The 25425-nt window shown below is 36.3% G+C and overlaps 1 protein-coding gene across 2 annotated transcripts; it reads right to left on the bottom strand.

Moving 5' to 3' along the window:
- Nucleotides 1-6641: 6641 nt before the first annotated feature.
- LOC147621278 (histone-binding protein MSI1-like) lies at nt 6642-10498 on the bottom strand. Of its 2 annotated transcripts, none has more exons than XM_086823980.1 (6): nt 9580-10498; nt 8825-9148; nt 8567-8716; nt 7398-7522; nt 7221-7316; nt 6642-7122 (listed from the first exon to the last, which is right to left on the bottom strand). In XM_086823980.1, the coding sequence occupies exons 1-6, from the start codon at nt 9922-9924 to the stop codon at nt 6897-6899; spliced, it is 1266 nt and encodes a 421-aa protein (XP_086680106.1). In that variant the 5' UTR covers nt 9925-10498; the 3' UTR covers nt 6642-6896. The 2 variants fall into 2 exon arrangements, with proteins under 2 accessions (XP_086680106.1, XP_086680105.1); XM_086823979.1 differs by having other exon boundaries at nt 8825-9154; nt 9580-10492.
- Between the last annotated feature and the right edge of the window lie 14927 nt (nt 10499-25425).

Raw genomic sequence — 25425 nt, forward strand, 5'->3', positions numbered from 1 at the left:
TGATAGACTGGTTTTAATGGCAAGTTATATATGCTACTAATGTTGTCACAATAAATGATAATGGCCCTACTATCCCCATGGGCTCACTCGTATCACTAAGCAGATTCTAAAACCACAAGTTGCCATAGCAGCACCCATGTACACTACCTCTGTACTCAAGAAGGCAACTATCAGATGTTTCTTGTTACTTTAACTCACATTAGTACTCTCAAAAGAAAATATAAAGCTGCTAGTAGATCTATTATTTGTTTGAGACACTACCAGCCTTATCAACATATGTATGCCCATGTAGCTATATCTCTTTGCTAGCCAAATAGAAAAGTCCATAATCAACAATGGACTGTATTTAAAAATCCATCTAGCCACATCTAAGTATTACTTCCTAGGGACTTGCATAAATTGACTCACAAGTCCAACAACATAGGTCAAACCTCGCTAGTAATGGGTTCATGTAGATCGTCACCCAGTATGCACCTCAGCATAGTAGGGTCCTCCAAAATCTCACATGTATTTGCCAAAAGCTTAGTGTTCTACTCCAATGACACTGAAATAGGCTTATATCTTGTCATGCCATACTTGACAATATGTCCAAGACATACTCCCTTTGTAATAGCAAAATGCCATCAAGTGATCTCACCACCTCTATACTAAGAAAATACCACAGTTCACCCAAATCTTTTATCTCAAACTTCTACTTCAAAATACGCCTCACATCATGTATATCAGCATCATTATCACCACTAATAATCAAGTAAAAAACAGCCTCAAATCTTTTATCTCAACACTTTTACTTTAAAAACAATCTCACATCATGTATGTCAGTATCATTAGTCATCAACATAAATGACTAACAATATAATCCCTCTATCTCTCTTTTTCACATAATTTAGTGAAAAAATCTGCATTGAACTTCTTCTTACAAATAACACATTTTGTACATCCATCTAATGGAAATACCAACCCTTTGCTATAGCTATAGTAATGACAACTCTCATGGTTGTCATTCTCACAACCAGGCCAAATGTCTCCTTATAGTCAATACCATATGTTTGTGTATAATCCTCCTATTTCACCTCAAACATGTTAACATCTAAAGTAAACAGCTTCCCATTTCTATTACCCTTTGTAACCAAGCAGCATTAGTTTCACCTTGGCATGTAAACATCTAAAGTAAATAGCCTCCCATTTCTATTGTCCTTTACAAACAATCAGCATTAGTTTTTGAAGTCTTCCACAAAACGCCCTTGAGAATTGTAGACCTTGCTCAACCTCATCTGTCCCAACACAAACCAAGTTTTTATAATATTAGATACATGAAGTACATATGTCCCAGGCACTTCATTTTGCCATCCGGCATAAACAATGGCACTTTAACAGCATACGCATTGGAGTGCACAATATCATCACAAGTTTCTACATACCCTGGTTTTTCTATTTTCTACATATGTCTAAACTACTCACCATGACTCGTCATGTGGTTAGAGGCACCAGAATCCACAAACCTAATCTCTCCTAATCCAGACACATCTATTGTGGAACTGAGCATGTATTGCATCACAAACAATTGCTCACTTCTATCATCACTATGTTTACTTGATGATGCTACCTTGCCACAACTTTTCACTTTTAATATCATTGTGCTTTTTATAGCAGTCCTTTACAAAGTGCCCTAGTTTGCTATAGTAATAGCACTTATGCTATTTACATTTTGATTTCTTTGCTAACCACCTCAGCCTCTCTGGCTGTACCCCTACCTCTAGAGTGGCCTCTTCTACTTGCATAAGATTGATTTTCTTGTTGTTGTTACTATCTCTAGTTTTGATTTCTAAATTGCCCATGATGATTTGCCTCTACCTCTACCTCTACCTGTATATCTGAGTAGAAGGCCTAATCATGGGAATTTCTAGAGGATGAACCTTCCCCAAGATTCATCTCCTCATGGATGAGGAGAGCAGTTAGTTTCAAAAAATCAAGGAAGTTCTCTCAGGAGCTCTGAAAGCTGACTATATTCCTTGTTAGGACCATTAAGGTCACTATCGATATCGTATTATTGTCATCTTCTAATAGAAGCAAGGGTATCTACAAGTCCTATTTTTGAAGGTCATTTATACTTAGCTTTCCTCTGGTCGGAGATTGAGTGTTTCAACCAAGGTGTCCCAAGCCTCCTTAGGCATTTATGCGTCCTATATATGTACAATTATAGAGTATTACACTAATAGACAACCGATATATTACCTCTTTGGCTCACCAATACCATTATTTATATGTCTACACACCTGCTATGGGGTGGGATTTTCTTCACTCTTTGGCTCCTTTCTATCACCTATATAAATGAACTCCTAATATTATTTTCATCACCTATGAATAAACTCCTAATATCCTTTTCCCATAAGGAAATTGATCATCGTGAACTTCCATGCTTGAAGTTATTATTATCTAGCTTCTTGCTCACCGATGTGGCATGACTGTGAGACATATCTAGCAACTTACTAAATAGTTCTTACAAATACTTCTACACTTACAACAAACTTACAATCTTTAACACAACGGTAGCATACACCTATTATACTACAATTGTATATGGAATAATCACACAAACATACACCTATTATACGGTAGTGTACACCTATTATACGGTAGCATATACCTATTATACTGCAATTGTGTATGAAATAGTCACAGAAAAATACATTCACCAACAACCTATTATACAGTAGTGTATACCTATTATACTGCATATCACAACTTTACTCTGAACTAGAAATTGGGCATATATAGTCAAAATTGACACTTTCATAGAGTGCATGATGTGAAAAACTTACAGAACCAAAATAGGGCTCGAAATAAAATATCTCAGTTAACAACGTTAACTACACACACCAGGGTCTTCTTCCTTCACCTAAGAGGATGCCTCAATCTGAGATAGTGACTTCCATGTTTGCTTGTAGCTCTCACAGCTACCCAAAGGTGTTGCTTCAAAATCAAAGATCGAAAGGAATGGAACAACAAACAGCTGGTAATAGCAGTACCAATGACACTTGTTGTCACTCCCAACCATATTGGGTAATTTGCATCACAAGGTTGTACAAGCACAAAATCTCCAGGGTCACCATTCCCAATCTTTTAAATTTTCTCATTCCATACTAACCCTCTCCTCTCTTATAACACAACATTGATTGCACAAAACCACTACCACCACATCACATTGCATGTCTCATTTATCACACTACACCATACACATATCCCTTGGTGGCAATGTCTCTCTTTAGCGGAGTAATAGAGCTTAAAAATATTTCAATTACCCATGCATCCGATGGTACTCAATTTTGATCCTTGGTGTATGATTTTCCAAGAATCTCAATTACTAAATGAAAATAAAGAATAAGCAATTGAGCTCTTCTGTAATGAATATGGGGAAGTCTCCATTGGCTCAACACTGATGGATGTTATGCAACCAAGGATACTAGAAGACATCTCAAGACTTGCCACACGACGAAAATTATACAGTTCTCACGTGGGAAATGTACTTGGTGTACCCCCAATGATTTGGGAAAGGAATTGCCATGGAAACATACTTTTACAAGGTTGTTCACACTAATTTAGAGTGTGAAAGAATAACTTATCAAATGGGCACCCCATGTTTTTAAAGGATTCACACACAAAGAGTATGGGAAAGGAATTGCCATGGAAACATACTTTTACAAGGTTGTTCACACTAATTTAGAGTGTGAAAGAATAACTTATCAAATGGGCACCCCATGTTTTTAAAGGATTCACACACACAGAGTATGGGATCTTTCCTTGGAGTACAATGTGAAAAAAGGAGAATACTTCGTATAGCTGAATTGAATTGAATTGGCAAACAAAGTCCATACTCTTTCCTTGGAGTACAATGTGAAAAAAGGAGAATACTTTGTATAGCTGAATTGAATTGTAATGGCAAACAAAGTCCACACTCTTTCCTTGGAGTACAATGTGAAAAAAGGAGAATACTTTGTATAGCTGAATTGAATTGAATTGTAATGGCAAACAAAGTCTGTCTACTAATCACCGAGCTATACTTTGTATAGCTGAATTGAATTGAATTGTAATGGCAAACAAAGTCTGTCTACTAATCACCGAGCTATGTGATTATCAAAGCTCATTGTGAGGCTTCCGAGGAGGGAAGCTGCTTCAAGAAGGGGGTATGTTAAGCCATTTTGGAACCCCGGTTGGAAATTATCCGTCTCAAATGTAATTCAACATTTTGAAGCCATAGGTATTAGATGTAGGTTATGGATAATGCCCTCGAATTATAAAGGCAAGTTAACATTTGGGTCTTTTTTTCATTGTAATGGACTTTTACACACAATGCAAAGAGAGTACTCGGCAAACTTGTGTGCAAGAAAGAGAGTGTGTATGTGCTTGATTGTTGTGCCTCTTTCATGTGTGTATTTGCTTGTGAATGTGAGAGTCAGTATGCCATAGCTAACTTTATTTTGTGTCATTACAAATGTTTGTTTTCATTGGTTGCTCAAACATCTTGGCACTACTGCCATAGCAACCTTACTCGAAAACTGAAGTCTACTACCTTGTTTCTGCTGCAGATGAATGCTCCTTGCCTTGGTTTTGTCAGGTTTGTTTCCTTGTGCAGCAAAATAAATGATTCTGATGCAGGTACTGAGCCGCATTTCAGTACTGAGCTCTTTATTCCTTGGAGTTATGGCAGCGGCATCTCCTTGTGGAAGCTGCCACACACTTGACAGCATTTCGAGGATTTGCAGCTGGGCTTGAACAATCTGTTTGATACAGAAGCATGGTGCCTTGTGTATACATACTCGTTAGCAGCCATGTGTGCCTGTTTATCTGATGTAGTTTGCATGCATGAACACCTTGCATGTGGCCGTGACTATTTGCCTTTATTCAGCACATGCTTGTTCAAGACCCAAACGTATGAATCTAGCCATGCATACACATGCATGTTCATCCACATGTGCAAGGTTGTGTGTGGGGGGTAAGATGAAGACTCTTAGGCATCACTGAAATTTTCTCTAGCAATGCTCAACACGTATGAATCTAGCCATGCATACACATGCATGTTCATCCACATGTGCAAGGTTGTGTGTGGGGGGTAAGATGAAGACTCTTAGGCATCACTGAAATTTTCTCTTAGCGTCCATCTATAGATGGTCAAGGAATCAGCTACCATATACAGCCAGCCACAGGAGCTGTAGGTTCAAACCCTTTTCAATTAACCCCCCGTCCTTCAGGTTCTAGAGTGTGAACACTAAAACATATGGGTATCCTTGCCAAGACCTTTTGCGATATCGAGCCAAAAGAGTTGGCAAAGCCTTACAAGGAAGAAAAGATTTGTACATAGAACTAAAAAGATATCTAAGATATGGGGTATATGTCTAATATGGAAGTTGGGTTCTTGAATTTTCTGCTGAATTTAGAGCTGAGATATATACACACAAACACTCGTCCGAGATTCGTATAAAACACTTAACAATGATAATTCTTGCAATGGCACTCTTTGAGGCCTGCTGGCAGCTTTAAATGTACCAGTGCTGAGATTTTTCCATTTCTAAATAAGTTTCTGGAATGGTAAGCCAAGCAAACCAAAGTTTCTTGAATAACACATGCACAGGGAAAACTATGGCCAATTGAGGGGCCGCATGATCATCAAGCTCAATATTGCATTGACAAAGAAGACTAAGCGAGCTTCTAGTTACGGAGGCTGATGACAGGAACTTCTTGCCATAAGGAGACCTTCTAGCTATAGTGATAGGAAACCATAGATAGATGACTCATTGTTACTTGACATGGTCCTAGGACCAGATATAAATATGTTGAAGGGAAGGCCTCCAAAGAGCAGCACCACACTAACACCTACCGTTATGAGTCATGGCAAAGGCCTTTTAACTGGACTCCTCGAGTGATCACACTCCCTCTCAACTCTAGTTGACTAATGCACACCATAAAAACACGTGATAAAAGAATAGGGCCCAATTCTATGAAACAACACACCCACTCTCACCCACATTCTATAAACCGGGAACAATTGGTGAGAATGGCCTTTTCCGACAATGGAACAAATTCATAACCCAATTGCTTGGTGTTTGGTATCGGTCCCTAACGGTTTGGCTGCATACTTAACACCCCACTGAATGACTTCTCCCATACTTATCTAGTGTTCCAGGTAGTGGCCCCAGTGCAGATCATTTGGCATAATCCTTCACAATTAGCACTACTTACCTAGTCACTCAAAAGCATGCCATGCAATAAAACAAAACTCCATGCCCAAAGTACATGATTCTTTAACAAGAAGCATGCTCATTGTAGTCACACAAACTTTTATTTCTAGAGTCTACCTCACCGACTCATGAGAATGATACATCACATGAACACATGCTAATATACATGTTTGAGCCACCTAAACACTCAGATACACAAAAAAGAGAGAAAGGCGACCAACCTGATGAAGAGTATGCATGTTCATTTGTCTGCAACAAATCAGGACGTAGCAACTAGAGAGCATCAAGAATGTAAGAGACTTGACCTGAACTATGCCCTAAACATGCTACAACTCCTCACCCACCTTCCTTATGCCAGTTTAAATCCCACACAGTATCTTAGAAACTTGATTAGCAGAGCAGACTCATACAGAAACAAAAATTTCATTCAAAAGCCATTGCTGGCATGCCAGCCATCAAATTGGCCAGACAAAAACACACTTCTCATGCAAGTTCAAAGACAGACAGGCAAGGCCACATGTTCCTTTCTGCTCCGACAGCACAAATAGCCTGTATTTGCAAGCCGACCACAAAATTGGTCCAAAAAGAAGCTGGGTGACTCATCTCATACATGGAAGAATATAACATTGTAGCAATTAAGAGGGGACAAAGTTGCAAAGCTTATGAGGTTTTGCAATCATCAACAGGTCCAAAATCATCATCATGATATATGTTTTCTGCCATCTGCCAGATTTGTAAAATATTGTCTTCTGCCACACTTGCAATAACCCATTCATCATTGGAATTCCAGCTGAAGTCGGATATTTTGCTCGTGTGACCTCCGTGTATAAAGAGAAGCTCTGGTGGACCATCTTCTGCATCTTCTGGAGTTTGCTCCTCCCCAATCCTGTATATCCAACAAAAGCAGGTACAATTTAGAACCATAAAACCGAAAGAGGATACAAAATTCTACATATTCCTCACTCGTTTCAAATTTAGACATACTTGCTAAGGTCCCAAACCATCATTCTTCTATCAGCTCCACAAGATGCAAGAATTGTTTCATTGTTAGGACTCCAACCAATCTGGAATACTTCTTCCCTGTATCAAAAAGATCAAGTTCAGAGAAAACACAATGAAAAGATAGCCCTTATGATCTGTAGAATGTCTTGTCGCCCATACGTATGGTTGCTGAAAGTATGCAGAGGCTTGGATAGTTTGCGTAAATCATAAAGAGCAACAGTTTTGTCTGCGGATCCTGTGGCCAACACCCACTCATTGAATGGATTGAATGCAAGACAATTCACCTGAAAAATCCACACACATGCTTAAACAACACTCAAGACATTAAACTGTGGACCTCTCTCTCTCTCTCTCTCTCTCTCTCTCTCACACACACACACACACACATATTTTATACACTACACAATTATAAATATGTAAGTGTATATTTTATTTATATACCTTGATGAATCCAAGAACATGCCCAAATTCACCTTTAAGGAATGTGCATGTTATATACTCATGGTAGTCAACCCGCAAGACTATATAACTATCAACTCCATTATGCATAGTATGGACTAGATACTACGACATCCCCACTAACGTCATCAGTGCCCAATAGTGGGTGCAAAACTCTGTATCAAGATATGCTTTCACATGCACTCCACACACACACACACACACACAAGAGCATATATTCACACAAACCCCTTCGTATTGAGTTTTTGTCAAACCTCCGAAGATGCAAGGCAGACTCAACCATAATGAAGCCTAGCACTAAGGGAAGTAGCAAATAGAAAGAATTAGTACAACAAATAAGAAGTTGATAGGGCAAATGCACCGCTAAAGATATAAAGAATAAGCACAATATCAACTGGCCACAACTCAGACGAAAACTTCACAATGTGAAATCTGCATGTCCGCTAATACGGCTGAATTATATACCTAGATGAATCCAAGAATATTCACCTCTTAGGAACGTGCATGTTATATACTCATGGTAGTCAACCCACAAGACTATATATTATATGCTATGACTTCTCCCAAAAAATGAATCCCACCCAACAGGGGTACATATATGACCTCTCAAAATGCAAACAGGCATACATTATATTTTCTCAAAAAGATGGCTGCCCAAAAAGACCTGAAATCTACTAGGAATGCTTTGCAAACACAAGAGAAAGACCTAGAAACCAAAATACATGTTTGTCCACTCTGCTGTTCATACTGAAAACCATTGATACAGCCTAAAAAACGTTCAAGACAAAGGGAAAATGGAACAAGAGTTGAACAAGGTTATGGCGCAAGTAATTAAAAAAATTAAGGCCACTAATTGAGAAGATGATAACCTCTGCAAGATGAGCCTCAACCGAGTGCAAGGGCTTGTCACCACTTTTGCGAGTGTCCCAAATCAGCAACCGGCAATCATCTCCAACTGAACCGAAAAGGTGCTCATGTCTCAAGTGCCATGCAACATCCTCCACTACTCCACTGTGATACTGTTGTAAGAAAAAGATCATCAGTGCACTTGTCAAAACACAAAACCTGTTTTCCAACCTATGTTGCATTACCCTGCAATAGCAAATACAAACATTACGACTATATACCTCATACACCTGCTTTGCATCAACCATGTTTTGGCCCTTGGGATTGGCACTGAGATCCCACAGACATATACGAGCATCATCTGACCCACTAAGTAAATGACCCTCTTTCATAGAGCTCCAAGTCAAGCCATATCCTTCAGTTTTGTGACCATGCAATCTCAGATCTGGATTGCAGCGTCCCTCTTGAGGTGGCTTAGAAGGGTGCTTGCTGTAATCAAAAACATAAACTTCCGCACTGACAGTCTTTGTTGCAATAATGAAGGGATTCTGTGGCATGTAACGAGCCCTGTTGACCTCCCCATCATGGTTTATCTGCTGAGTTATCTGAACCTACAGTAGAGCTTGCACATGTCAAAACACTCAAGTGGGCTTGCTATATACACCTCTTCAACTTTCGACATCTATATGCACAAACCAAGTTCCATTGTTCTTAATATGACATGCAGAATAAAGTAGCAAATTACGACTTTAGATATGAAGCACATAAGCAACCCTTCAGTACGAAGGTACGTTCACTAGCTGAAGAATCCCTGACATTAAGTTTAAGGTGGTGATTACCTCTCTAATTTAACTGCTACACAAGGAATGAAGTGTATTATACTTCAAGATTATGTCAACAATGCTAAATTGATAGCAAGGAAGCAGGTCAGGCACAAAAGCTCTGCCTACACTAGTCCAGCATATATTAGATGTTCTGTGTTACTGAATCACAATAGAATTTTCGAATCACTGCAAAGGAAGAAAAGTAATCAAACCTTTCCATTGGCACAGCCAAAGCCTCCGACCTCGCCTCTCTCTTCATCATACTGACGTGCATCACTCTCTGAATCCTCTAGAGGCAGGTGAACCTCCGCCAGCATGAGATAATTGGGCTCGTTGTCAGACGTATGGGTCCCAAGAATGAGCTTCTGCACAGAGTAGTCCTTCCCTGGGGGCTCCTTGCGGTCAGGGAGCCATTGCACAGTGAGAGAGGGCCACTCCAGCGCATGTGTGATGACCAGATCATAGAGGAAAGGCGTGTTCTTCTTCCATATTCTGTACTCCTCGTTTATGAGGCGCTCCTCCATCTCGTCCCGGAACTCCACTTCGTCTTTTGACATGGTGGTGACTGTGGCTTCGGTTTCTCTATAAGCCTAATCACTGATGCCGTACTGCAAGCAGGCCCTCTGCTGTTGGTTGGTGATTATGGCTTCTTTAGTAGCAGCAAGAAGCCCCTCAGCCGACGATTGATGGCTATGGCTTCTCTGTGACTCTACCTTGATAGCTGATGCTAAACTGTAAAAAAACCCTACTGCTTCCGTAACGCTAACTCTTGATGATTCGATTACCCTAAAACTTGCTGCCGTTCCGCAAGCGGCCCACGAGACTCACTGTAACCCTAAAATTGGCTACTTCTATCGGTCCGGAGCACTAAAATCGACTACCTCTGTGGGCAGATTCGTAACCCTAAAAATTGTCGCCTACTGCAAGAAGACCTAGCAAGACATCGAGTGAAAGTGAGGCGATGTGAAAGGGACTTTCGCCATGTGATAATAGGAGGCGAAAGGGTGAGAGCAGATCTCCCGCCATTCGATTTAATTTTAAGTAGGGTTATGCGTGATTAACTCGATCAGTGATTAATCACTTCTTGATTAATCAATGTGAAAGCAATGCATCAATTGCCGTGGAAGATGTAAAGACTTACCACCCTCTCTCTGTTCACATTTTGCATATTCACACATTTTCCTTGAGGGTATTAATTTATTAATGCCCATACCTTGGGTGAACCTAAGGGCCCCATTCATTAACCGTAAAGTTATGAAAACAAGCAAATTATTCGTGCAAACAAATATTTTTGCCACTTATTTTGCTACAAATAATAACACATAAAGGCACGTAAATATTTTTTACGCAATCGAGAGAACATAAAGGCACGTCATCTTTTATTTCCACATATACGTGGCAGGTCGTTATTCTATACATGTGTATAACATACACGTGGCAGACCTTCACTCGGTACATGTGGTGTAGAGACTACAGCATATACGCTGTAGTGTTATTAGCAAACTTAAGGATCACTACATGATGGCCTCATGACTCATATCATGTCGTAGAGGGACACTTATAAACTCATCTCCTTCACTAATTGCTCTCAGAAATTCTGTAGCTCTCTCCTCATATGAGTTTATGTACGGCTTGTAAGATTCCTCCCTCCAGTTTTTGAGGTGTGCAGGTGCAAGAACCTTCCCTTCTGATCTTATAATTATTCCCCTCTCTGAAATAGTGTAAGAACCTTCCCTTCTGATCTTATAATTATTCCCCTCTCTGAAATAAAAGAAAGATCCTGTTTTACCCTGTTTTGGCCTGGAGAGAGAAAATGTCTAGAGAGAAGTAATTCAAAATTGAGATATTTTTGGATATAAAAATCCTCCTAGTGTCTAAAATGGTTTCCCCTGAAACAGAAATTCAAACAAAACTTTTCAATGTGCAATTGGAATAAATTGAAAATAGGTATAAAGGACCTTAGCCTAAGGGTCCAAATTTTCAGAAATTTTTGGATTATGGTCCAATTAAGGTTCCTATGGGCCAATTGGATCAATCCAAGTGTAGGGAGGAGATAAATTGAAGAAAAAAAAGAAAAAACCCCCCCAAAAATAAGTAAATGCTCACATAAGATAAGAGTGGACTAAGGACCAAAGAAAAGAATTAAAAAATTGAATTTTGACACCTCAGTGTTGTGGGGATCTCCCGTCATGAAGTAGGCGCCTTTTTCTCATCATTACCCCCAATTTTTAATCAATAAAATGAGATATTTTCATCTCTCCTCTCTCCTATTTTAAATCTAGATCCAAAAAGTAAGTTGAACAAAAATGGTCAAAATTTGACCAAATTGATCTGAAAAATTCTAGAATCAGTTTGCTTGGTTAGAGGCTCACTTTTTCCTATAAATAGAAGCCTCCCCCTTTGTAAAAGCTTAATGGTGTTTATGCACTGTTACTCTACTCCTGTCCTGAGCCATCTATATTGAATTTTTTAATAATTCAATTATTTTTGGCCTAATCCTCTCCAAAGTGAATTGGTGGCCACTCTTGCTTCAAACAAGAGTAGAACCCTCAATCCCTCAAGCCAAAGGAGAGCTTACAAGCTCCATGTAAACTAATTTTCTTACTTCGTTTACAAATTTTAATAAAAAAACTATGATTTTCTTGATTTTTATGAATTGCAGATAATGAATTAAATTCAAATGCTATGCCTTTGATGAAAAGGCCACCCCCTTCTTTACATTCCAACCTTTCTTAATGTTAGAAAGATTAACTAAGTGATTAATTAAACTCTTCTTATTGTTTACTCTCTTGAATTTAAAAAATTATGTAGATTAGAGTTCTATAATTCTAAATTGGAATAATTAAGTTAAATAAAGAAAGATAAAAATGAGAAATGGTCAACCATACAAAGGAGGTTATGGCAAAATTTTCCAGAATTTTGTGAAAAAGAAAGTTTGTTTTTATGTTATTACAAAAGAGTAATTCCCACCATTTTTGCATCTAAAAGAAATATTCTAATCACTCCATGTACATATTCACCTATGAATATGCATGGATATCACTGATATTAATTATTAAAATTGATTTATATGCATAGAAAGATGCATAAATGAATTTTTTTTATTACAAAAGTGTTATTATTAGCATAGAAAGATGCATAAAGGAAAAAAAATTTAGTTATAAAAGTGTTATTCTTATTAAATTTGATTTTTATGCATAGAAAGATGCATAAAGGAATTTTTTTAATTATAAAAGCGTTATAAAAATTTAATTTTATGCATAAATAGATGCATAAAGAAATTCTTTTTATTTTAAAAGTGTTATTCCTATTAAATTTGATTCTATGAATAAATAGATGGATAAAAGGATTTTTATTTTATATAAAAGTGTTATTCCCATTGAAGTTGATTTTTATGCATAAATAGATGCATAAAGAATTTTTATATCAAAATTAGAATTCTCTTAAATTTTATGTTTAAATTCTATGAGTATTTGATAAATGAATAATTAAATACTCTAAGAGAGAAATTTCTATCGTTTTATATTCACACGAATTGTAAGAAGAAAATTCAAGAAATCTATCGTAAATGCGAGTGGATGAGATCTGATGAGGATAAATGAGGAAAGATGTGATGAGATAAAAATGATGTGATTGGATAAAAATGGGAATATATATGAAATGGATGTGGATTAAATAATGTGGATTGATGTGAAACAATGTGGAAAGACGAGAGTTCGTTATAGACACTATATTAATGACCTGTTTTTAAATGATTGTTTTATGTCAAGAATGCCAGGGAAGCATTTTGATCATCTTGTGAATAAGGTCGTGGAGACCTAACTCATAAAGTTGCAATAGTTGACGGAGAGTCAATGATGGAGGACGTCTCGCGTAGCAAGGTCGGTCGAGGTCTTAACCAGCCTCAGTTCGATTTAAATGGTGAGCTTCCGGTACGGTGGATCAGGGACCAAGGAAGCGGCCTATGAGTGAAATGCTAGGTGACCTGCGTGACGGATCCTAGAGGGTGCTGACCATACGGTGCTCGGGCTCTGGGTCACCAAAGATACCCACACGTGCGTCGTGAGAGATATTGGAACAAGAAGTAAGAGTTGTTTTCTGAATTCGGGCATGGATCTGGTTGATTGACCTTGCTGGTCCTCAACGGCGGATGAGTCCATGGCTCTTTTATATGGATCTGTTGGTTGATCTTGCTGATCTTCAATGTGAAAATATCTCATTTTATTGATTAAAAATTGGGAGTAATAATAAGAAAAAGGTGCATACTTCATGAGGAGAGATCCCCACACAGAGGTGTTAAAATTCAATTTTTTAATTCTTTTCTTTGGTACTTAGTCCACTCTTCATTGTATGTGAGCATTTACTCATTTTTGGAGGTTTTCCTTTTATTCTTCAATTTATCTCCTCCCTACACTTGGATTGATCCAATTGGCCCATAGGAACCTTAATTGGACCATAATCCAAAAATTTCTGAAAATCTGGACCCTTAGGCTAAGGATTGCACATTGGAAAGTTCTGTTTGAATTTCGGTTTCACGGGAAACCATTTTAGACACTAAGAGGGTTTTTATATCCAAAAATATCTCAATTTTGAATTACCTCCCTCTCGACATTTTCTCTCTCCAGGCCAAAACAAGGTAAAACAAGATCTTTCTTTTATTTCAGAGAGGGGAATAATTATAAGATCAGAAGGGAAGGTTCTTACACCTGCACACCTCAAAAGCTGGAGGGAGGAATCTTACATTCTACCCCACTTAAAAAACGCGAGATATCCTCATCTTGCAAACTAGAGGACAACTCTTTCCCTTAAGATCTAACTGATTATGGGGTTCCTTATAGTCTAGTGAATCCAAAAGAATCCTAGGATAAAGATCCCTCATATAGAACTCATCATTAGATAGCAATTCATTCAAATCAAATCATTTATATCCTTAACACAATAATGGTTCATTAGACCGAAATTTCCATCTGAACAGTCTTCCATGATGGGAATTTCAATTATACAGATTTTTAATTTGTCATCCCTTAACTTGACCCACTGGGTCAAGTGTTGATAGTAGCAATCTGTCAGCATAATCCACTAGTCTCATAGTGATTTGCTGAAGTCATTATTGTCATTCCAGTTACGAATATCATCACACAGGGACTCATCCCATTCATCCTCATTGTGGTTTTGCTCAGCTTATCGCTTTTCAATCCAAAATTCAGGAGTCATCATTTTTCAATCAGAATCCAAATCAACTCATTAGTTCTCAACCAGAGTTTTAAAATCATATCAACCACATTCGAATTCATATCAACCACATTCGAATTCATATCAACCAGAGTTTTAAAATCATATCAACCACATTCGAATTCATCATCTGGATAGCATTTTTGCTTATAATTTCAAGGTCTTATATTTACTCGTATATACTGCCAGTAAAGAGTTACAGTTATACCCTCGGTATATACGGGTAGTCATGGTCCTTGGAATAATAAGGTAAATACTATCATGTCTAGACCTCAAGCAAGTCAGGGATTCCATGTAATTACGGTACTTCCATTCGAAGACCCAATTACTAATTTATGAATTTAAGTCTAAATATCAATTTGTATGAATTTCATCACACATTTTCAACTTTTTACTATTACTTCATAAATTTTTGACATTTTTGGCTTCTCGGTTGATCCACTTTAGCTAATTCGCTCTGATACCTACTGAAAGATCCCTGTCCCCTCCGTGCATTTTTGGCTTTTTACTATTACTTCATAAATTTTTGACATTTTTGGCTTCTCGGTTGATCCACTTTAGCCAATTCGCTCTGATACAGCTGAAAGATCCCTGTCCCCTTCGTGCAACGAATTTTGGGGTGCTAGCAGTAGAAGTAGCACTTCTTGCGCGGGGAAGGGTCCCTCACTCGGGGCCTCGCCCACGTATATCCGCACAAGAGATTAATCCCTCGATTCTTTCAAAACCGAACCTGAAAAAACTTTCCTCGCCCGAAAAGCACGGATGATTCCTCCAAGATATTTTTACTCTAGCGTAGTCAAGAGTCTTAACTAACTGAATTGATCTGACCGAACCCGTAAGTTCCATAGTCAAATCAAGGAAAAGACTTGCACTTGGATCATAGAGACCAACGCTTTTTTCCTCATTGGGAGGCACATCCATTGATTCTTTTCCATATAACAATTTTTATTCGGGATTTACTTTATCTATCGTACCATAACAGAATTGTTCACCTATGAATATGCATGGATATCATTGATGTTAATTATTAAAATTGATTTTTATGCATAGAAAGATGCATAAAGGAATTTTTTTAATTACAAAAGTGTTATTCTTATTAAAATTGATTTCTATGAATAGAAAGATGCATAAAGGAATCTTTTTTTAATTACAAAAGTGTTATTGTTATTAAAATTGATTTCTATGCATAGAAAGATGCATAAAGGAAATTTTTTTATTACAAAAGTGTTATTCTTAATGAAATTGATTTCTATGCATAGAAAGATATATAAAGAAATTTTTTTATTACAAAAGTGTTATTCTTATTAAATTTGATTTTTATGCATAGAAAGATGCATAAAGGAAAAAAAATAATTATAAAAGTTTTATTCTTATTAAATTTGATTTTTATGCATAGAAAGATGCATAAAGGAAATTTTTTAATTATAAAAGCGTTATTCTTATAAAAATTAAATTTTATGCATAAATAGATGCATAAAGAAATTCTTTTTATTTTAAAAGTGTTATTCCTATTAAATTTGATTCTATGAATAAATAGATGCATAAAAGGATTTTTATTTTATATAAAAGTGTTATTCCCATTGAAGTTGATTTTTATGCATAAATAGATGCATAAAGAATTTTTATATCAAAATTAGAATTCTCTTAAATTTTATGTTTAAATTCTATGAGTATTTGATAAATTAATAATTAAATACTCTAAGAGAGAAATTTCTATTGTTTTATATTCACACGAATTGTAAGAAGAAAATTCAAGAAATCTATCGTAGATGCGAGTGGATGAGATCTGATGAGGATAAATGAGGAAAGATGTGATGAGATGAAAATGATGTGATTGGATGAGAATGGGAATATATATGAAATGGATGTGGATTAAATAATGTGGATTGATGTGGAACAATGTGGAAAGACGAGAGTTCGTTATAGACACTATATTAATGACCTGTTTTTAAATGACTGTTTTATGTCAAGAATGCTGGGGAAGCATTTTGATCATCTTGTGAATAAGGTCGTGGAGACCTAACTGATAAAGTTGCAATAGTTGATGGAGAGTCAATGGAGGACGTCTCGCGTAGCAAGGTCGGTCGAGGTCTTGACCAGCCTCAGTTCGATTTAAATGGTGAGCTTCCGGTACGGTGGATCAGGGACCAAGGAAGCGGCCTATGAGTGAAACGCTAGGTGACCTGCGCGACGGATCCTAGAGGGTGCTGACCATACGGTGCTCGGGCTCTGGGTCACCAAAGATACCCACACGTGCGTCGTGAGAGATATTGGAACAAGAAGTAAGAGTTGTTTTCTGAATTCGGGCATGGATCTGGTTGATTGACCTTGCTCGTCCTCAACGAGACGGATGAGTCCATGGCTCTTTTATATGGATCTGTTGGTTGATCTTGCTGATCTTCAATGTGAAAATATCTCATTTTATTGATTAAAAATTGGGAGTAATAATAAGAAAAAGGCGCCTACTTCATGAGGGGAGATCCCCACACAGAGGTGTTAAAATTCAATTTTTTAATTCTTTTCTTTGGTCCTTAGTCCACTCTTCATTGTATGTGAGCATTTACTCAATTTTGGGGGTTTTTCTTTTATTCTTCAATTTATCTCCTCCCTACACTTGGATTTATCCAATTGGCCCATAGAAACCTTAATTGGATCATAATCCAAAAATTTCTGAAAATCTGGACCCTTAGGCTAAGGTCCTTTATACCTATTTTCAATTAATTCCAATTGCACATTGAAAAGTTCTGTTTGAATTTCGGTTTCACGAGAAACCATTTTAGACACTAGGAGGATTTTTATATCCAAAAATATCTCAATTTTGAATTACCTCCCTCTCAATATTTTCTCTCTCCAGGCCAAAACAAGGTAAAACAAGATCTTTCTTTTATTTCAGAGAGGGGAATAATTATAAGATCATAAGGGAAGGTTCTTACACCTGCACACCTCAAAAGCTGGAGGGAGGAATCTTACATCCTACCCCACTTAAAAAACGTGAGATATCCTCATCTTGCAAACTAGAGGACAACTCTTTCCCTTAAGATCTAACTGATTCTGGGATTCCTTATAGTCTGGTGAATCCAAAAGAATCCTAGGATAAAGATCCCTCATATAGAACTCATCATCAGATAGCAATTCATTCAGATCAAATCATTCATATCCTTAATACAATAATGGTTTATTAGACCGAAATTTCCATCTGAATAGTCTTCCATGATGGGAATTTCAATTATACAGATTTTTAATTTGTCATCCCTTAACTTGACCCACTGGGTCAAGTGTTGATAGTAGCAATCTGTCAGCATAATCCACTAGTCTCATAGTGATTTGCTGAAGTCATTATTGTCATTCCAGTTACGAATATCATCACACAGGGACTCGTCCCATTCATCCTCATTGTGGTTTTGCTCAGCTTATCGCTTTTCAATCTCAAATTCAAGAGTCATCATTTTTCAATCAGAATCCAAATCAACTCATCAATTCTCAACCAGAGTTTTAAAATCATATCAACCACATTCGAATGCATCATCTGGATATCATTTTTGCTTATAATTTCAAGGTCTTAGATTTACTCGTATATACTGCCAGTAAAGAGTTGCAGTTATACCCTCGGTATATACGGGTAGTCATGGTCCTTGGAATAATAAGGTAAATACTATCATGTCTAAACCTCAAGCAAGTCAAAGATTCCATGTAATTACGGTACTTCCATTTGAAGACCCAATTACTAATTTATGAATTTAAGTCTGAATATCAATTTGTATGAATTTCATCACACATTTTCAACTTTTTACTATTACTTCATAAATTTTTGACATTTTTGGCTTCTCGGTTGATCCACTTTAGCCAATTCGCTCTGATACCAGCTGAAAGATCCCTGTCCCCTCCGTGCATTTTTGGCATTTTACTATTACTTCATAATTTTCTGACATTTTTGGCTTCTCGGTTGATCCACTTTAGCCAATTCGCTCTGATACCAGCTGAAAGATCCATGTCCCCTCCGTGCAACGAATTCTGGGGTACTAGCAACAGAAGTAGCACTTCTTGCGCGGGGAAGGGTCCCTCACTCGGGGCCTCGCCCACGTATATCCGGACAAGAGATTAATCCCTCGATTCTTCCAAAACCGAACTCGAAAAAACTCCCCTCGCCCGGAAAGCACGAATGATTCCTCCAGGATATTTTTACTCTAGCGTAGTCAAGAGTCTTAACTAATTGAACTGATCTGACCAAACCCGTAAGTCCCATAGTTAGATCAAGGTAAAGACTTGCACTTGGATCATAGAGACCAACGCTTTTTTCCTCATTGGGAGACACATCCGTTGATTCTTTTCCATAGAACAATTTTTATTCGGGATTTACTTCATCTATCCTACCATAACAGACTTGTTTACGTATGAATATGCATGCATATCACTGATATTAATTATTAAAATTGATTTTTATGCATAAAAAGATGCATAAAGGAATTTTTTTAATTACAAAAGTGTTATTCTTATTAAAATTGATTTCTATGAATAGAAAGATGCATAAAGGAAACTTTTTTTAATTACAAAATTGTTATTCTTATTAAAATTGATTTCTATGCATAGAAAGATGCATAAAAAGTTTTTTTTAATTACAAAAGTGTTATTCTTATTAAAATTGATATCTATGCATAGAAAGATATATAAAGGATTTTTTTTTTACAAAAGTGTTATTCTTATTAAATTTGATTTTTATGCATAGAAAGATGCATAAAGGAAAAAAAATTTAATTATAAAAGTTTTATTCTTATTAAATTTGATTTTTATGCATAGAAAGATGAATAAAGAAAAATTTTTTAATTATAAAAGCGTTATTCTTATAAAAATTAAATTTTATGCATAAATAGATGCATAAAGAAATTCTTTTTATTTTAAAAGTGCTGTTCCTATTAAATTTGATTCTATGCATAAATAGATGCATTAAAGGATTTTTATTTTATATAAAAGTGTTATTCCCATTGAAGTTGATTTTTATGCATAAATAGATGCATAAAGAAGTTTTATATCAAAATTAGAATTCTCTTAAATTTTATAAATTCTATGAGTATTTGATAAATGAATAATTAAATACTCTAAGAGAGAAATTTCTATCGTTTTATATTCACACGGATTGTAAGAAGAAAATTCAAGAAATCTAACGTAGATGCGAGTGGATGAGATCTGATGAGGATAAATGAGGAAAGATGTGATGAGATGAAAATGATGTGATTGGATGAGAATGAGAATACATATGAAATGGATGTGGATTAAATAATGTGGATTGATGTGGAACAATGTGGAAAGACGAGAGTTCGTTATAGACACTATATTTATGACCTATTTTTAAATGTCTGTTTTATGTCAAGAATGCTTGGGAAGCATTTTGATCATCTTGTGAATAAGGTCGTGGAGACCTAACTGATAAAGTTGCAACAGTTGATGGAGAGTCAATGGAGGACGTCTCGCGTAGCAAGGTCGGTCGAGGTCTTGACCAGCCTCAGTTCGATTTAAATGGTGAGCTTCCGGTACGGTGGATCAGGGACCAAGGAAGCGGCCTATGAGTGAAACGCTAGGTGACCTGTGAAGGATCCTAGAGGGTGCTAACCATACGGTGCTCGGGCTCTGGGTCACCAAAGATACCCACACGTGCGTCGTGAAAGATATTGGAACAAGGAGTAAGAGTTGTTTTCTGAATTCGGGCATAGATTTGGTTGATTGACCTTGCTGGTCCTCAAAACGGCGGATGAGTCCATGGCTCTTTTATATGGATCTGTTGGTTGATCTTGCTGATCTTCAATGTGAAAATATCTCATTTTATTGATTAAAAATTGGGAGTAATAATGAGAAAAAGGCACCTACTTCATGAGGGGAGATCCCCACACAGAGGTGTTAAAATTCAGTTTTTTAATTCTTTTCTTTGGTCCTTAGTCCACTCTTCATTGTATGTGAGCATTTACTCATTTTTGGAGGGTTTTTCTTTTATTCTTTAATTTATCTCCTCCCTACACTTGGATTGATCCAATTGGCCCATAGGAACCTTAATTGGACCATAATCCAAATTTTTTTGAAAATCTGGACCCTTAGGCTAAGGTCCTTTATACCTATTTTCAGCTAATTCCAATTGCACATTGGAAAGTTCTATTTTGAATTTCGGTTTCAGGGGAAACCATTTTAGACACTAGGAGGATTTCTATATCCAAAAATATCTCAATTTTGAATTACGTCCCTCTCGACATTTTCTCTCTCCAGGCCAAAACAAGGTAAAACAAGATCTTTCTTTTATTTCAGAGAGGGGAATAATTATAAGATCAGAAGGGAAGGTTCTTACACCTGCATACCTCAAAAGCTGGAGGGAGAAATCTTACATCCTACCCCACTTAAAAACACGAGATGTCCTCATCTTGCAAACTAGAGGACAACTCTTTCCCTTAAGATCTAACTGATTCTGGGGTTCCTTTTAGTCTGGTGAATCCAACAGAATTCTAGGATAAAGATCCCTCATATAGAACTCATCATCAGATAGCAATTCATTCAGATCAAATCATTCATATCCTTAACACAATAATGGTTCATTAAACCGAAATTTCTATCCTCCATGATGGGAATTTCAATTATACAGATTTTTAATTTGTCATTCCTTAACTTGACCCACTGGGTCAAGTGTTAATAGTAGCAATCTGTCAGCATAATGCACCAGTCTCATAGTGATTTGCTGAAGTCATTATTGTCATTCCAGTTACGAATATCATCACACAGGGACTCGTCCCATTCATCCTCATTGTGGTTTCGCTCAGCTTATCGCTTTTCAATCCAAAATTCAGGAGTCATCATTTTTCAATCAGAATCCAGATCAACTCATCAGTTCTCAACCAGAGTTTTAAAATCATATCAACCACATTCGAATGCATCATCTGGATATCATTTTTGCTTATAATTTCAAGGTCTTAGATTTACTCGTATATACTGCCAGTAAAGAGTTGCAGTTATACCCTCGGTATATACGGGTAGTCATGGTCCTTGGAATAATAAGGTAAATACTATCATGTCTAGACCTCAAGCAAGTCAAGGATTCCATGTAATTACGGTACTTCCATTTGAAGACCCAATTACTAATTTATGAATTTAAGTCTGAATATCAATTTGTATGAATTTCATCACACATTTTCAACTTTTTACTATTACTTCATAAATTTTTGACATTTTTGGCTTCTCGGTTGATCCACTTTAGCCAATTCGCTCTGATACCAGCTGAAAGATCCCTGTCCCCTCCGTGCATTTTTGGCGTTTTACTATTACTTCATAATTTTTTTGACATTTTTGGCTTCTCGGTTGATCCACTTTAGCCAATTCGCTCTGATATCAGCTGAAAGATTCCTGTCCCCTCCGTGCAACGAATTCTGGGGTGCTAGCAACAGAAGTAGCACTTCTTGCGCAGGGAAGGGTCCCTCACTCGGGGCCTCGCCCACGTATATCCGGACAAGAGATTAATCCCTCGATTCTTCCAAAATCGAACCCGAAAAAACTTCCCTCGCCCGGAAAGCACGAATGATTCCTCCAGGATATTTTTACTCTAGCGTAGTCAAGAGTCTTAACTAACTGAACTGATTTGACCGAACCCGTAAGTCCCATAGTCAGATCAAGGAAAAGACTTGCACTTGGATCATAGAGACCAACGCTTTTTTCCTCATTGGGAGGCACATCCATTGATTCTTTTCCATAGAACAATTTTTATTCGGGATTTACTTCATCTATCGTACCATACCAGACTTGTTCACGTATGAATATGCATGGATATCACTGATATTAATTATTAAAATTGATTTTCATGCATAGAAAGATGCATAAAGGAATTTTTTTAATTACAAAAGTGTTATTCTTATTAAAATTGATTTCTATGAATAGAAAGATGCATAAAGGAAACTTTTTTTAATCACAAAATTGTTATTCTTATTAAAATTGATTTCTATGCATAAAAGATGCATAAAAGATTTTTTTTATTACAAAAGTGTTATTCTTATTAAAATTGATTTCTATGCATAGAAAGATATATAAAAGAATTTTTTATTACAAAAGTGTTATTCTTATTAAATTTGATTTTTATGCATAGAAAGATGCATAAAGAAAAAAAAATTAATTATAAAAGTTTTATTCTTATTAAATTTGATTTTTATGCATAGAAAAATGCATAAAGGAAAATTTTTAATTATAAAAGCGTTATTCTTATAAAAATTAAATTTTATGCATAAATAGATGCATAAAGAAATTCTTTTTATTTTAAAAGTGCTGTTCCTATTAAATTTGATTCTATGCATAAATAGATGCATTAAAGGATTTTTATTTTATATAAAAGTGTTATTCCCATTGAAGTTGATTTTTATGCATAAAGAAATTTTATATCAAAATCAGAATTCTCTTAAATTTTATAAATTCTATGAGTATTTGATAAATGAATAATTAAATACTCTAAGAGAGAAATTTCTATCATTTTATATTCACATGGATTGTAAGAAGAAAATTCAAGAAATCTAACGTAGATGCGAGTGGATGAGATCTGATGAGGATAAATGAGGAAAGACGTGATGAGATGAAAATGATGTGATTGGATGAGAATGGGAATACATATGAAATGGATGTGGATTAAATAATGTGGATTGATGTGGAACAATGTGGAAAGACGAGAGTTCGTTATAGACACTATATTTATGACCTGTTTTTAAATGTCTATTTTATGTCAAGAATGCTTGGGAAGCATTTTGATCATCTTGTGAATAAGGTCGTGGAGACCTAACTGATAAAGTTGCAACAGTTGACGGAGAGTCAATGGAGGACGTCTCGTGTAGCAAGGTTGACCAGCCTCAGTTCGATTTATGCTTGGGAAGCATTTTGATCATCTTGTGAATAAGGTCGTGGAGACCTAACTGATAAAGTTGCAACAGTTGACGGAGAGTCAATGGAGGACGTCTCGCGTAGCAAGGTCGGTTGAGGTCTTGACCAGCCTCAGTTTGATTTAAATGGTGAGCTTCCGGTACGGTGGATCAGGGACCAAGGAAGCGGCCTATGAGTAAAACGCTAGGTGACCTGCGAAGGATCCTAGAGCGTGCTAACCATACGGTGCTCGGGCTCTAGGTCACCAAAGATACCCACACGTGCGTCGTGAACGATATTGGAACAAGGAGTAAGAGTTGTTTTCTGAATTCGGGCATACTTCTTACTATTAGTTCATAAATTTTTGATATTTTTGGCTTCTCGGTTGATCCACTTTAGCCAATTCGCTCTGATATCAGCTGAAAGATCCCTGTCCCCTCCGTGCATTTTTGGCGTTTTACTATTACTTCATAATTTTTTTGACATTTTTGGCTTCTCGGTTGATCCACTTTAGCCAATTCGCTCTGATATCAGCTGAAAGATTCCTGTCCCCTCCGTGCAACGAATTCTGGGGTGCTAGCAACAGAAGTAGCACTTCTTGCGCAGGGAAGGGTCCCTCACTCGGGGCCTCGCCCACGTATATCCGGACAAGAGATTAATCCCTCGATTCTTCCAAAATCGAACCCGAAAAAACTTCCCTCGCCCGGAAAGCACGAATGATTCCTCCAGGATATTTTTACTCTAGCGTAGTCAAGAGTCTTAACTAACTGAACTGATTTGACCGAACCCGTAAGTCCCATAGTCAGATCAAGGAAAAGACTTGCACTTGGATCATAGAGACCAACGCTTTTTTCCTCATTGGGAGGCACATCCATTGATTCTTTTCCATAGAACAATTTTTATTCGGGATTTACTTCATCTATCGTACCATACCAGACTTGTTCACGTATGAATATGCATGGATATCACTGATATTAATTATTAAAATTGATTTTTATGCATAGAAAGATGCATAAAGGAATTTTTTTAATTACAAAAGTGTTATTCTTATTAAAATTGATTTCTATGAATAGAAAGATGCATAAAGGAAACTTTTTTTAATTACAAAATTGTTATTCTTATTAAAATTGATTTCTATGCATAGAAAGATGCATAAGATTTTTTTAATTACAAAAGTGTTATTCTTATTAAAATTGATTTCTATGCATAGAAAGATATATAAAGGAATTTTTTAATTACAAAAGTGTTATTCTTATTAAATTTGATTTTTATGCATAGAAAGATGCATAAAGGGAAAAAAATTTAATTATGAAAGTTTTATTCTTATTAAATTTGATTTTTATGCATAGAAAGATGCATAAAGGAAATTTTTTAATTATAAAAGCGTTATTCTTATAAAAATTAAATTTTATGCATAAATAGATGCATAAAGAAATTCTTTTTATTTTAAAAGTGCTATTCCTATTAAATTTGATTCTATGCATAAATAGATGCATTAAAGGAATTTTTTTTATATAAAAGTGTTATTCCCATTGAAGTTCATTTTTATGCATAAAGAAATTTTATATCAAAATTAGAATTCTCTTAAATTTTTTAAATTCTATGAGTATTTGATAAATGAATAATTAAATACTCTAAGAGAGAAATTTCTATCGTTTTATATTCACACGGATTGTAAGAAGAAAATTCAAGAAATCTAACGTAGATGCGAGTGGATGAGATCTGATGAGGATAAATGAGGAAAGATGTGATGAGATGAAAATGATGTGATTGGATGAGAATGAGAATACATATGAAATGGATGTGGATTAAATAATGTGGATTGATGTGGAACAATGTGGAAAGACGAGAGTTCGTTATAGACACTATATTTATGACCTGTTTTTAAATGTCTGTTTTATGTCAAGAATGCTTGGGAAGCATTTTGATCATCTTGTGAATAAGGTCGTGGAGACCTAACT

This window comes from Cibotium barometz, chromosome 30 (genome assembly GCF_041138505.1).
Source record: "Cibotium barometz isolate CiBa-2024 chromosome 30, ASM4113850v1, whole genome shotgun sequence".
Classification (NCBI taxonomy): Eukaryota; Viridiplantae; Streptophyta; class Polypodiopsida; order Cyatheales; family Cibotiaceae; genus Cibotium; species Cibotium barometz.